Source organism: Staurois parvus, unplaced genomic scaffold (assembly GCF_062004578.1).
Source record: "Staurois parvus isolate SC_StPar_1 unplaced genomic scaffold, SC_StPar_1.0 ptg000235l, whole genome shotgun sequence".
NCBI lineage: Eukaryota > Metazoa > Chordata > Amphibia > Anura > Ranidae > Staurois > Staurois parvus.
Genome location: NW_028318031.1, coordinates 6281560 through 6296590, shown reverse-complemented (window position 1 = coordinate 6296590; position 15031 = coordinate 6281560). Strand labels below are relative to the sequence as shown.

Genomic DNA, 15031 nt, shown 5'->3' with positions numbered 1-15031 from the left:
TTGTTATGTGCAAAGGGATTGCAAACAACTGCAAACCTCCTCTTCTGGGGTTCCCCACCAGCACTGTCTCTGCTCCTCCTCTTCTCTGCTTGCTATGGGTGCAGACATGCAGGCTTGCTCCTGAGCCTGGCTGTGTGCATTCATAGACACACAAAGTTCATCCTGCTTCCACTCCTTCTTTGCAGGATTTGATTGACAGCAGCAGGAGCCAATGGCTCCCCCTGCTGCCTCTGTATTCTGTGAGAATAGGAACACAGACCTGTTCTGGATTGATATAGGACTCTGGTAAGTATTTACGGAGGTGAGGGGACTATACAAGTAGTGGGACATTTTTAACCTTAAAAGAAGTATGGGATTTAATTTTTTTTTTAATCATACTTACCTAGGTGGGTGCAGAATCGGTCTGATGCTACATCTGTCCCCTTCCGGCTCTAAGTGTGAGAAGTCAGTGATCACATGACCGCTGATTGCTGAGTTCTCACAACTGCTCTGGGCAGAGAGCAGTGGCTGTCAGTCATGGCTGTCTGCTCAGCAACCCCCCCCTCCATGCTCACTGGAGCACTTGGCTGTAGAGGGGGAGGGAGCTGCTGGCTCAGGCTCTCAGAGGATCTTTGAGAGGCTGAGCCAGGTGCCGCTCCAGACTCTAACTTTAAAGTTGGGATCTTTCCCCAAACAGGACTGGCTGAATGACGTCAGTCGACAGTGTGCTTCAGCCCGCTGACAACTGAAAACAAGTCACAGGAGTGCAGAACAAACTGTACTCCTGTGATCCACAATAGAAGTCAAAAGAACTTTGGCTGTACTTCTCCTTTAATGCAGGAAATGTATTAACCTCTTCCCGTCTGCCCATTGCATATAGATGATGGTTGGGAAGCTTTGCCGCTGTATGCTAGCATATCTGTACGTCGGCCCGCATTGGCGGCTCCTGCACGGACACAGTGGATCACATTAGTGCTTTGTCCAGTCGATCACATGGTGTTTTAGCATGTGACTGCTGTGACCAATCACAGCACTCACATTGTAAACAGTGAAAAGTGAAACTAAAGGTTGCTTCTCTCTGCCCTCAGTGTGAGACTAGAGAGAAGCAATCCTGTAGCCATGATTGTACAGCAGTCTGTCAAACAGATTGTACACTCACAGACTGCTGTGCCAGCCACCCCAGTTTCCCAGTTTAGTGCCCCAGTGTCTCTGATCTGTGCCCAAGTATTTTCATAATAATTAATGCAGCGAGCCCCTGTCACCTGTCCCAGTGTGCACAAAAAGACCTCATATACCAATGTCCTGATCACTGCCATACTAGTGCCTATCACCGCCATACCCAAACCAACGCCCTGAGCACTGCCATACCCCATAAAAACACCCTGATCACCACCATATGCCATACCCACACTCTGATCACCACCATGCCAGCACCCTGATCATCACCATACCCTATACCAGCATCCTGATCATCGCCATACCCTATACCAGCATCCTGATCACCATTATGCCCTATACCAGCATCCTGATCACCGCCATGCTCTATAGTAGCATTCTGATCACCCCATATGCCATACCAGCATCCTGATAACCACCATACCCAATAACAACATCCTGATCACCACCATAATCCATACCAGCATTCTGATCACCGCTATACCCCATACCAGCAGCCTCATCGCTGCCATACCCCATACCAGCATCCTGATCACTGCCATACCAGCATCCAGATCACCCTCATACCAAATGCCAGTGTCTTGACTACTGCCTTACCAGCATCCTGATCACCACCATACTTCATGCTAACATCCTGATCACTGCCATACGCCATACCAGTGTCCTGATCACTACCATATGTCATGCCAATGTCCGGCATTTTAGGGTCTCAACTGATCAATTTTCAAATATATATCCCACAGTTTTTAGACTCTATAGTTTTCACGCAGACTAAATAATATACAGTTTTGTGTTATTTTTACCCAAAAAATGTAGCATAATACATTTTGGCCTAAATTTATGAAGAAGAATAATTTATTTGCAAAATTTTATAACAAAAACTAAGCAAAAAATTATTTTTTTCAAAATTTCCGGTATTTGTTTTATTTATAGCAAAAAATCCCAGTGGTGATCAAATACCATGAAAAGAAAGCTCTATCTGTCTCAAAAAAAGGATAAAAATGTCATATGGGTACAACGTTGCATGATTGAGTAATCACTCAAAGTTTGATGGTGCTGAAAGCTGAAAATTGGCCTGGGCTGGAAGGGGGTGAAAGTGTCCAGACTTGAAATGGTAAAAGTTAAAACGTTTAGGCTTTAAAACAAACTGTGGGGATACAAACAAAACAGCATACATACGCTCCTCCCTGCTGGAACATTGGTCTGATACTGTAGCTGTCCCCCGCCAGCTCTAAGCCTGAGAATTGGGCGATCACATGACCACTGATCGCCGAGATTGAGAGAGTGTTTGTAAACCCTAACCTGCTTGCTACCTTTTGTTCTGTAAATATATTATTGAAAGTGTTTTGTTATATCTGCTTCAATAAGTGCATAAGTAATTCCTTGGACCTGTATTTGTAGGGTTTTAAAGGGCTTAAACACTGGTAAATGTGCATGTATTGCAGAGATGTGGGGCAATTGTTTATTTTGGCCTGACAAAATTAGCTGTGTGAATGACTCAAGCATTTGCTCAGCTGTCATAAAAAAAAAATCTTATTTTCCCTAATACTTTTATTTTCTATGATCATCAGTGCCATAATTCTGTATTTTACTCATATAACTCAATCAGAAAAATACCACATTGTGGCCACCAGCTGGAGTTGACAATGTGGGATTATTCCCTGAGTGAAAGCTTGGGATATTCACACAGTTACGGTAATTTTTTTTTACAAATAGACTCCTCTAAAAGGCTAAACAATGCATACCATATGAGCTTTAAACACCTCTTTTTAATGGCCCATGCCACACTGTGGTGTGACTGAGCTGCTTTCTGTCCATCTTGGTATTTAAACTAAATTTACAAAATTAGAAGATTTAAACTGGGAAGAAAGGAGCCAGAACTCAAACTGAGAAGCTCATTTAAACCAACTGGTTTCCAGAAATCTATCTTAGAATTCCTTAGTGACCCTGCTGTGGATTCCAGACAGCTGATTTAAAGAAGACTAGAAGATTGGAGAGTGCTGCTGGACACTACTTGCCTATTTCAGGGGATTAACATATTCAACAATTCCTTATCTGTGCAACTTTTCATACACAGTTCATGACAAACAAGGTGCCTTTGACAGACAGCAGAGTTGGCATGCATTTTATCCATTTCAGGTATTCAAACTGGACTATGAGGCTGATTTACTAAAGTATTTGTAAATGTTAGCTCTATAAATTCTGTGAAGATTATTTTTAATTATCCAATCATGCAGATTAAATAAATAAACAGGGATTTTCTTTTCATATGATTGGATAATTGAAGTGAATCTTGACACATCTATGATTCACTAGAGGAGTTGAGAAGTTTCACTCTAAAAAGTGTGTGAATATTCACTTCATGTATCCAAGCATGGGAAAAGTAAATCTCTGCTCACTTTGGTTGCCAAATCATGTGCATATACTTTTCACTTGATTGGATAATTGAAGTAAATATTTTCACCATTTTGAGTGAAGATCCACAAAAGTAAATCAGCTGAGTACTATCAGCGTATATATTTTTTCAGGATCCATGCAAATACCGGTGTGAAGAAGGATTCCCAGATTACATCCTAACATTTGATGTAGAAAAGTTTATTCAGCTGAATGAGTCAATGCACTCAGTAATTTATCAGCCTTGCTTTATGTTGTAATAAATTCAAATAAATGGGAACTTCCGCATCTGATAAAGGTCTGAAAACTACTGATGTCAGCATTTTTACACAAATGCTTAATAGGACACATTATCCATATACTTGTATTCTTAGCCTACTGAAGATGCCAACTTAAAACAGCATGAGCACAAATTGAGCCTGTTTTGAAGTAGTTTGCCTCACGTAGAACCAATTTACTGAAAGTGTTCCAGCCCAGCAAACCTTCATGTCCTTCTAATACCACTCCAGTTAAAGATCATTTCATTCTTATATTCTGTTTACCTGATTGATTTCAGATAAAAAAAGTTAGCTGACCTGGCGGTAGTTTATTAAATTAGTCTTTTAAATTTCTCCTCCAGAGTAGTTTGTGAACATGTCTCATCCTTAAACTACCAGACTGGGTTGGTCATATGTACAGAGGTTATGAGATGTCCTTCATACAATTAAAAGTTGTTGTCCTGTGCAGTGCTTAATCATCCACAATGCACCCTAGACTGGATTCAAGGGACCAGTTGACGTCTAGGAGGCAAACTACAAATGTATCCAGCAGTAAACCAAATGGATCGTGTATAATTGATCAAAGTCGTGCACCTTTACAAGGAGAATGGCTTTAAATTTCTGATGGTGTGGGTCATGCCAACAATGCAAATTCGGCAGCTTCTCTGTGCCCATTGCAAACCTTATCAGCCATTTAAAGGAATTGGGGACCACAGCTTCTTGTGTGCCTAGGGCCCCATTCTGCCTTAATTTGTATCTTTTTTTTTTTTTACTGTTAAAGCTTTTAGGACCACTATATTCATGTCCCCCATCTCTCATTACCAGATAAGAAATTTTATATTTTATTTAAATATAAAGAATATAATTTATTAAAATTATAGCACGTAGGCTTAAACAATAGCAGATAAAGGCCAAATGGTTCATCTAGTTTTCCCTATTATTTGATATATGTACAATGTTGAACCAACATTAACTGACCTGATTTTGCACAAGATTCATTAGCAAAGGAGAAAGAAGTGTTTCTCGCTTGCAGGAATAACTTTGTTTTATGGTAGTGATGCAGAAATTGGGCTGTCCGTATATATAATGTTTCTGTTGGAACAGTGATTAATTTACTACTGGGTATTCCACTAAAGGCTAATTATTGCACCAGCTGTGACTTTAATGAGCTGAAATATTGTCCTATTTAAAATATTCCAGTGGACTGGCCAGGTAAGAAGTGTTACAGAAGGAATCATATCTTTTATTTTTAAATTTTAAATTGAGCAGCAATGGAATGGTTACAATCATCTAACACAGAGATTGTTTCACTTTTCTAGTTGTTGACTGCAAGTTGCCAAAAGAACTTGAAAATGGATTTATGACCTTCACTACATCAGAAAATACTACCACATACCAATCAAGTGTTACATATTCCTGCAGAGAACCATACTACACAATGACCCCAAACATTACTGGTGAGAGACTATAATGAAACTATAATTTTCCATATTTTTAAGAGTATTGTGAAATACAAGTGGTATAGGACCAATACAATTATCATATGCAATACGAGATTGTATTCAAGAGCACACTGAAAACAGCCCAACAGGGGTGACCATTAAGAAAATGTCCCTTGCAAAAATGGTACATAGGCTAGGGACCAGGTAACAGGAATCAATGGGAAAGGTGAAATTGGGGGGGGGGGGCATTTAGAGGTTCAATCTGCTCATCATTGCTGCTTATATATGCAGTAAAATCTGGATATTCAGTCGTTGAGAAAACAGTTTGTGATATTTGGCCATGTAAAATTTTGTTATTTATTATAAATTTTAATGATGATGGTATTAATAGATTTTCTGTAAATAAAAATCTCATTTATTTATGTTGCATTCATTGCAGCTGTTTATTCCTGTAAAGAAAATGGAGAATGGATAAACTCAGAAATTGGAACCAAGCTTCCTGTATGCCAGCCAGGTAATTACTAAATACATAATGTACTGTAAAAGGTATCTAATCATCATAAATCTGTTTTATATTGGTTTTGGACAATGAATCTCTGGTGCAAAGCAAAACAGACTTTATGTAGAAAAAACACATTAAAAACATTGTGCAGAATGTCGTTGCCTAGGATATTACATTGTTCAAGTATGCTAATATGGACAATTCCTACTATTTTTTTCTTATTATTATTACTCAAATTCTTTATGTTTTAACGTTAGGTATGCTCTCTTTAAATACATACAGGCAGAAATTAAACCCCCATCTACCAAGCACTGTGATAATCACCTTGGCAGTATGTGTGTGGAAAGACACAGGGGAAATATAGGGTGTCTGTGGTCAGTGGTATCCCCAGGAGAAAAGTCAGCCAGGATGGTTTACATGTACCACAGACTTGACATGGTCACCGCATCGAGCCAAAAACAGCTAATCTCTTCTCTTCTCTCATGATGTAAATCTAAACATGTCCAGTGAGCTCCAGGTAGCATTCTTCTTGCTTTCTCTATTTTTTGGTACTGGCGTATAAACATATTTTCTTACATGTGGGTTGCTTGATTTTTTTTTTTTAACTTCTATTCTCCTGCTGCAAAATACTTTGGAAGCCGGTAAACTGGTTTTATGAGTGTCCCTGTTCTTAAGTCCTCTATCGTGCAAACTGTTTTCAACATATAGGTTGCAATTGCTTCAAGTTGTCTGGCTCTCTCTGGCTTCAACAGCTATCTGAAGGACCAGGTCACACTAGTGCAGGCCGTTTGGCCCATGTTTGCACGGGCGCAGCAGCCTATTCATTTGTACCTGCATTTCACACAAGGAAAAGGTGCATGCACTAGTGATTGCACTACGGGATGAGATACGGGTGAGGGTGCCATTCAGAATGAATGGCACCCCCCGCATCTCACAGGAGAAATCTGATTCAACTGCCAGTGGTTGCAGGGACAGGTGCAATACCTGCACCCGCAACCAGCCCGCAGCCGTGGGGCTAGTGTGAACCAGGGGAAAGTGCATGCAGTGAGCGTAGACAAAGTGAAACCAGAACTCTTGAGGCCTGACCCCCATACAGGTCAGCGAAGATAATGGTACATTATGCCAGCCAGGCAACTAGCATTTCAGAAAGAAAGGTCAGTATTGACAACCTACTGTACATCTTTCTCTCAGGAAAGGTGACCTATAACATACATTTATTGTAAAGTTAAAACCCTTGTTTAATATCAGATGTACTAAAACTGGAGAGTGCAAAATTTGGTGCAGCTCTGCATAGAAACCAATCAGCTTCCAGGTTTTATTGTCAAAGCTTAAATAATCAAGCTGAAGATAGAAGCTGATTGGCTACCATGCACAGCTACACCAGTTTCTGAGTACTCCAGTTTTAGTAAATTTTCTTTTTTCCAGTATTAAATTAGTAAAAAATAGTTGCAAGACAAATGCTACAGACATTTGTGAATCAACATAGTAAATAAATCAGATATGGTTTTATTTATTTAATACAATAAGAAAGAGTTGATAATTGCAAATGGGATGAAGGTAAAGGTGGGGAGAGCACTGCAATCAGCATTTGCCTTTAATCAATTTAGAGCAGCTGGACTAGATAAATATGACTGTCAATCGGTTACTAGAAAATTATCACTCTTGAATATTGCCCCTTGCTCTGTATTGGTTTATGTGTTTATAATTGATACAGAAAATTCAATAAAAAAGTTGTTCAGTCATAGGGTAACGCAAATGACACGAAGGCACACATGTTTAAAGCATAAATCCTAACAATGAACTTCTCTTACTTGTTCCCTTTTGATCTATTATACACCATCAAAAGTTTGATAAGTGCTAAAAAATACCTATTGACTGCCTGAAATCTTGTGGGCTGATAACTTCCTGTACCGCTACATCAGTTATATCCAAGATATCTATATGGACTACGAAATACCTTGCCCTTTGTTATCCTCTTCCCATCCGCCCTGTAGCAGAAGTGCTGCTACAGGGCGGCACGGGTGCACAAAATCATGTATATATACATGATTTTGCATTTCCAGGTAGGGGGCACACACAAGGTGTGCGTGTGTCCTACCCATACTGCCATTCGTGGCCGCGGCTTTCAATCACCGGGTCCCAGCTGGTGATTACTCGCTGGCACCCAGTGATTGCCCGGTGATTGCCAAGCATCTCCAACGGGGGGAGAACTGTTAGTAAACAAAGCAGTGTGCATACAGTGAAGCACACAGACACAGTCCCTAATAAAACAGCACACAGCACACTTTTTTAACCCTTTTTATTAGCACTGATCACTGTATTGGTGTCACTAGGGATGTCAGTGACACCAAGTCAGTTACCCCCAGTGTCAGCATGCCTGTCGCAGTCTTGCTATAAGTCGCTGATCGCAGCCATTACTAGTAAAAATAACAAATAAACGCAAAAATCCCAGTATATGTACCGCCATTTGTAAACACTATAACTGTCACGTAAACCAATTAATTTACACGTATTGGCATTTTTTTTAGCAAAGACATGTAGCAGAATACATTTTGGCCTAAATTTATGATGAAATTTGATTTTTTAAATTTTTTTACTGGACATGTTTAATAGCAAAAAGGCTAGAATATAGTTTTTTTCTCTAAATTGTCAGTCTTTTTTTTATAGTGCAAAAAATAAAAACCGCACAGGTGATCAAATACCATCAAAAGAAAGCTCTATTCATGGGGAAAAAAGGACGTAAACTTCATTTGGGTGCAGTGTTGCATGACCGTGCAATTGTCAGTTAAAGTAATGCAGCGCCATAACACAAAAAATGGCCTGGTCAGGAAGGGGGGTAAATCCTCTGGAGGGCAAGTGGTTATGGTGGGGGGGGGGGGGGTGTTCTGCAGTCCTGAATTAATGACAGTACTGCTCCTCCATAGTAACAGTAAAGTGCAGAAGTGCTGTTACGCTAGGACAAGAGGTGTGTTGTCTGAGTTATCAGGTGGAAATAAAGGAAATAAGCCTGAATAACGAAAACTTGAGACATCACTATTGTATATTTTCTTGCAATATATTGTTTTTTTCAAAAAAAAAAAAAAATCTTATTGTATCTTACATTTATGACCATTCAAAATGTAACCGCTACTTTAACTCAATGAATAATAACATTTCAAGTACTTTAGGAGTATATGACTAAACTTTGCCTGTAGATTCCACTGAACAAGTAGTGTCAATGATGCCAGAAGCTGTTTTTCTCAATTACTTCAGCAGCATGTGAGTGGCTGGTGCTAATAAACCATTAATGCACAATGTCTAGCAATTCCTGACACAATATTGTCCCCTGAGATATCCAAGCATTTCTACTTCAGACAAATGAGAGACCATATTTTCCAGATATTTTTGGTGTCCATGGAAACCTTACTGTCGAATAGATTTTGGGGCCAAGAATGCTGGAACATATTTGTGGCTGAGATGTGTATGGTCTGGCATTTAATGTGTGGTTACAGCTTGCTACATGGTTTATGAAAGCCGCTTTAGCGTGTTGTGTCTGTTGTATCATTTTCTTATTGCAATTGTCTTTTTTCGGATCATTTCTTCTGGTGACAATGGAGCATAAAAACTACAGTCAAAGAAGATCATCCATGCATGACTCAGGGTTTGGGTTCTGACAGGGATTTTGAAGAATGTCGTTTGTAAACACATGCTGTTATTGTCTTTATACTGACAATCATTTCCTTAGAAATCAGAGCTTTTGCTGGGATGGACCACTGAATCCAATAGCAGGTATTGAAGGTCTTAGGTGTGCAATGATGTATTATGCCCATGATACATCATTGTGGATGGATTATGCCAGGATAAACATGTCAAGATCAAGAAAAAACTTATTAAAATATAAACACAGAATTCTATAAGGATGCTTTATAAGCCAAGAAAAATATCTTTCCACGTGGCTGTGTATAACTTATATTAAATTAAAACTCAATGGAGCAGCTGTTTGGTCAGAAAAAAAGTGTCTATTGCTTAAGACAAACACTATCGTTTACTATAACTTCTATAGTTTCCACTATAATGTCAGTATTTAGGAATTTCCCAGTTAAAGGGGATTTCCTTGCTACTTTCCATTGTCTCAAAACAAGCAGAAAATCTGTGCCATTGTGCATAAGCACACCATTGGGGCAGGTTCCTTATGTTCCTATTGGAAGTGAAACTGCCTTTTTAGGAAGATAAGAGTTAACAAAATTATACAGTACCAGATTGTTAGCTAGAAGCGTGTCAGTATTTTTATTCAGATATTTACCATTTAAGATAAAAGTACAGAAAATTCAGTTACTGCTCTCCATTGAAATACTTTGCTGATTTCAAAAAGGAATATCAAATATATAAATAATCCTATGTCCATGTGGTTTTTAAATTGAACAAAACCTGGCATAATCTATTTAACACACTACTTACTATGGTCTTTAGTCCTTTAACACTTGCTAATGTTACTTTTTCCCTTTCTGTTTCTATGTCCTGTCAGTATGTGGAAAGCCAATTCGTCAGCTCCCTGGAATAGTCAAGCGCATCATCGGAGGTCGTAATGCAGAACCAGGATTTTTCCCTTGGCAGGCACTCATTGTGGTAGAAGATATGTCCCGTGTTCCAGAGGACAAATGGTTTGGCAGTGGTGCCCTTTTATCAGATTACTGGGTCCTCACAGCTGCTCATGTGTTAAAGTCTCAGCGCCGTGATAACACCGTCATTCCAGTGTCAAAGGAACATGTCACTGTTTACTTGGGGTTGCATGATGTAAGAAATAAAACAGATGCCATCAGCAGAACCATAGACAAAATCATTTTACATGAAGATTTTGACCCAAAGATTTACAACCATGACATTGCTCTTGTGAAGTTAAAAGAAAAAGTAACAATGAACCAGTATATAATGCCAGTATGTCTACCTGAGCTTGACCATGAGTTACAAGGTCCACAGCCCAATACCCTTGGCCTTGTGGCTGGGTGGGGTATCTCCAACCCTAATATCACGGTAGATGAAGTGATCAGCTCTGGCATGAGGATACTGTCCGATGTCCTGCAATATGTCAAATTACCTGTGGTGCTACATGCAGAGTGTAAGGCAAGCTATGAGTCTCGCTCTGGAAATTATAGTGTAACTGAAAACATGTTCTGTGCTGGATTTTATGAAGGTGGTAAAGACACTTGTCTGGGAGACAGTGGAGGTGCCTTTGTAATTCAGGACACTGATACAAAGAGGTGGGTGGCCCAGGGTCTGGTGTCCTGGGGAGGCCCAGAAGAATGTGGAAGCAAACAAGTATACGGTGTGTATACCAAAGTTTCAAATTATGTGAACTGGCTAGATAACCAGATCTACACCTGAGTAAGTCAATGCATCTAAGTAGCATTTGTAGCTTGAGTGGTAAAAATACATACTGTAAATGGTAGGACACACTATAACTCCGCATCCACAGCCTCAAGCCACAGGGCAAACCCAATAAGACTATTGCATAAATGTTCTTATCTTTAGTTACAAAATTTATAACAAAATTATGTAACTCCTAGATGCACTCCATGTCAATGTAGAGCACTCCAATGAATACTTCTATTGTGTATGTACATTATCACTCAGCTATATATATTTTAGCACACTAAAGCAACAAGAATAAGGAACTCCAAATCCAACCAAAAGGTCTATATACATGAATTCTGCTGAACTCATAACACCACATTGCACAGCAGTTGTATATTTGTAAAGTATATCTCATTGGTACTGGGAGGCAGAAGTAAACAAATCAAAGTGCTGTGTAATACACACTCCTTTTCTTAGTTCTTTTTTTCCTGGGCCTATAACCACTACATTGGTTTCGATGACCTGTCCATTGACATTCTCCAATAATTTTCCACCACTATAGATAGAAGACAAATTCATGAAAATGTATGTTTATGCACTGAACCCTTTATGCTTATTATATGTGCAGATACTGTTTTTAATAAAAAATAATCCCTGTCATCTATTATATCACCAATAATTCTCTAAAATACTTTGAGGTAGATTAGTTGGATCTGTTATTAGTATCACCAGATTTGAATTTAGAATTTGTATGTAGATTTTGTAATCTTGTGATTCCTGAAATTCAGATTTTAGTTTGCATTGCATTTTCTATAAATAACAGTGGGTTTCGTTTTTAAACAGTGAGTCACTTGTAACTGTTGCATAGTTGATCACTGTATAGCTATGGTATATGACATGGGTAAATATATAGCCGTGTTATAAAGATTATTGCTTGTGGCATACAGATTAGGTCATCTGAATAATAATAAAAAAGAAAATACTAGGAGCAACAATTACACATCATTATGTTATACTTCTAGTCTTATTAGTGACATATAAGAGTTGCAGGTGTTTAACCCTTTGAGGACCGTAAGATTTTGGAACGCCAAAAGAATCAATTTTTTTGTCTTTAAAGTTTGTACACTTCAGTTGCTGTAACTAAGCCATTTCATGAAATAATTGGCAAAAAGATAGATTCATTTGTTGTTTTTTGATAAGAACTAATATTTTGACTCAAACCAAAAAAAAAAAGAGTTTTAAGTTCTTAACCAGATGATACACGCAATTAAAAACATGGGACAAATACGTCCCTTGGTCCTCAAAGGGTTAACTGTGCTTTTTGAGTATGTATAAATGTTTCCTGCCCCAGGGGGTCACCTTTTTGCACATTCACCCTCATTGACTGTGCTGTGACTAGTAGAAATTCTGAAACTAAGCTTAATTACACTTAATGCAGGTTCACATAATGCGCACAAATTCATGTAGACATGGATTCTGACGCTTACATACTCACATACACTCCTTCAAGCTCAGTGTGAACATACCTGTAGCATGAAAGTACACATATCTTCACTCCTCACGTTAAAATATTGTAAACTTTAATTTATATATTAATAGTTTTTCTACTCTTAGGGCAGTTTTGCTTATGCATTGTTAAAACATGCATTGATACTTTTTTATATATAATTTATGCCTTATTTATGTCTGCATAGAAGAAAATTTAAATTAGCCCCATAATGGGTAGCAGTGAAAGATACAAAAAAAAGTATAAATCACCAATCATTTAAAAACATCATATGTTGCAATACAATGCAATATTATAAGTAAGACCAAAAGTTGCTAAACCGTAACACATTCAGCTTTATATATGTTTTTTTACTTAAATGGTATCACAAATTTGTATTTATTCATTTTGTATGTTATTAAATATTGTGAAACAACCAAATAAACCTTATAACATAAACCACACGTGTTTTGAAAACATGCCTTTTTTTCTTTGCAAAGAGTGAAAACAACTAGCGTCTGGTGTCATTCCTTGGTTTCCTAAGCAGAAAGCAATATACAGTGGGGATCGAAAGTTTGTGCACCCCAGCTAAAAATTTGTATTAATGTGCATAAAGAAGCCAAGGAAAGATGGAAAAATCTCCAAAAGGCATCAACTTACAGATTAGACATTCTTATAATATGTCAACAAAAGTTAGATTTTATTTCCATCATTTACACTTTCAAAGTAACAGAAAACAAAAAAATGGCGTCTGCAAAAGTTTGGGCACCCTGTAGAATTTATAGCATGCACTGCCCCCTTTGCCAAGCTGAGACCTGCCAGTGTCATGGATTGTTCTCAATCATCGGCTAGGAAGACCAGGTGATGTCAATCTCAAAGGTTTTAAATGCCCAGACTCATCTGACCTTGCCCCAACAATCAGCACCATGGGTTCTTCTAAGCAGTTGTCTAGAAAACTGAAACTGAAAAACGTTGACGCTCACAAAGCTGGAGAAGGCTATAAGAAGATAGCAAAAGCGTTTTCAGATGTCAATATCCTCTGTTCGGAATGTAATTAAGAAATGGCAGTCACCAGGAACAGTGGAAGTTAAAGCAAGATCTGGAAGACCAAGAAAAATATCAGACAGAACAGCTTGCAGGCTTGTGAGAAAAACAATTCAAAACCCACGTTTGACTGCACGATCCCTCCAGAAAGATGGAGTTGTGGTACACTATTCCACTATAAAGAGATACTTGTACAAATATGGTCTTCATGGAAGAGTCATCAGAAGAAAACCTCTTCTACGTCCTCACCACAAAAATCATCGTTTGAACTTTGCAAATGAACATATAGACAAGCCTGATGCATTTTGGAAACAGGTTCTGTGGACCGATGAGGTTAAAATTGAACTTTTTGGCCGGAATGAGCAAAGGTACGTTTGGAGAAGAAGGGGCACAGAATTTAATGAAAAGAACCTCTGTCCAACTGTTATGCATGGGGTTGGATCAATCATGCTTTGGGGTTGTGTTGCAGCCAGTTGCACAGGGAACATCTCACGAGTAGAAGGAAAAATGGATTCAATAAAATTTCAGCAAATTTTGGATGGTAACTTGATGCCATCTGTGAAAAAGCTGAAGTTAAAGAGAGGATGGCTTCTACAAATGGATAATGATCCTAAACACACCTCGAAATCCATTACATCAAGAGGCGTAAACTGAAGGTTTTGCCATGGCCTTCACAATCTCCTGACCTCAACATAATTGAAAATCTATGGATAGACCTTAAAAGAGCAGTGCGTGACAGACAGCCCAGAAATCTCAAAGAACTGGAAGACTTTTGTAAGGAAGAATGGGCAAAGATACCTCAAACAAGAATTGAAAGACTCTTGGCTGGCTACAAAAATCGTTTACAAACTGTGATACTTGCCAAAGGGGGCAGTACAAGATATTAACTCTGCAGGGTGCCCAAAACTTTGCAGACGCCATTTTTTTGTTTTCTGTTATTTTGAAAGTGTAAATGATGGAAATAAAATCTAACTTTTGTTGACATAATATAAGAATATCTAATCTGTAATTTGATGCCTTTTGGAGATTTTTCCATCTTTCCTTGGCTTTTTTATGCACATTAATACAAATTTTTAGCTGGGGTGCCCAAACTTTCGATCCCCACTGTATGTGTCTTGAATACTGTGAACTCTTGTCTGTGCTTACATTTAAATGCCTTACAAAGATTCTGCTCACAAACGGGAGCACAACTGGAAAGTGGAAATCTCCCATCTACCACGTTTAACTAGAACCAGTGCCCAGACTATGTACATTAAATTTTTTGTATATTGTGACCAAGCAGTAAAAATGCTTTAAAACAAGTCCTCATTCATCTCAGTAGCTATGGGCATTATAGCAAATATAATCTTATAAATTCACAGAGGCACTGAAATTTGTGCCTTGTTCCATGAGAGCAGATTCTGCCATCCTGCCAGGTCTC

The 15031-nt window shown here is 38.5% G+C and overlaps 1 protein-coding gene across 3 annotated transcripts in view; it reads left to right on the top strand.

Moving 5' to 3' along the window:
- The window catches only part of MASP1 (MBL associated serine protease 1), a 119049-nt gene that overhangs the window by 70131 nt on the left and 33887 nt on the right, over nt 1-15031 (top strand). For 2 of the 3 annotated variants that reach the window (XM_089680133.1, XM_089680132.1), the window contains exons 9-10: nt 5126-5263; nt 5688-5762. In XM_089680133.1, coding sequence (XP_089536259.1) covers nt 5126-5263; nt 5688-5762 — 213 coding nt within the window. Of the gene's footprint in view, nt 1-5125; nt 5264-5687; nt 5763-10254; nt 13032-15031 lie in introns of those variants that run through there. The other variant, XM_089680131.1, reaches the window with a different exon arrangement.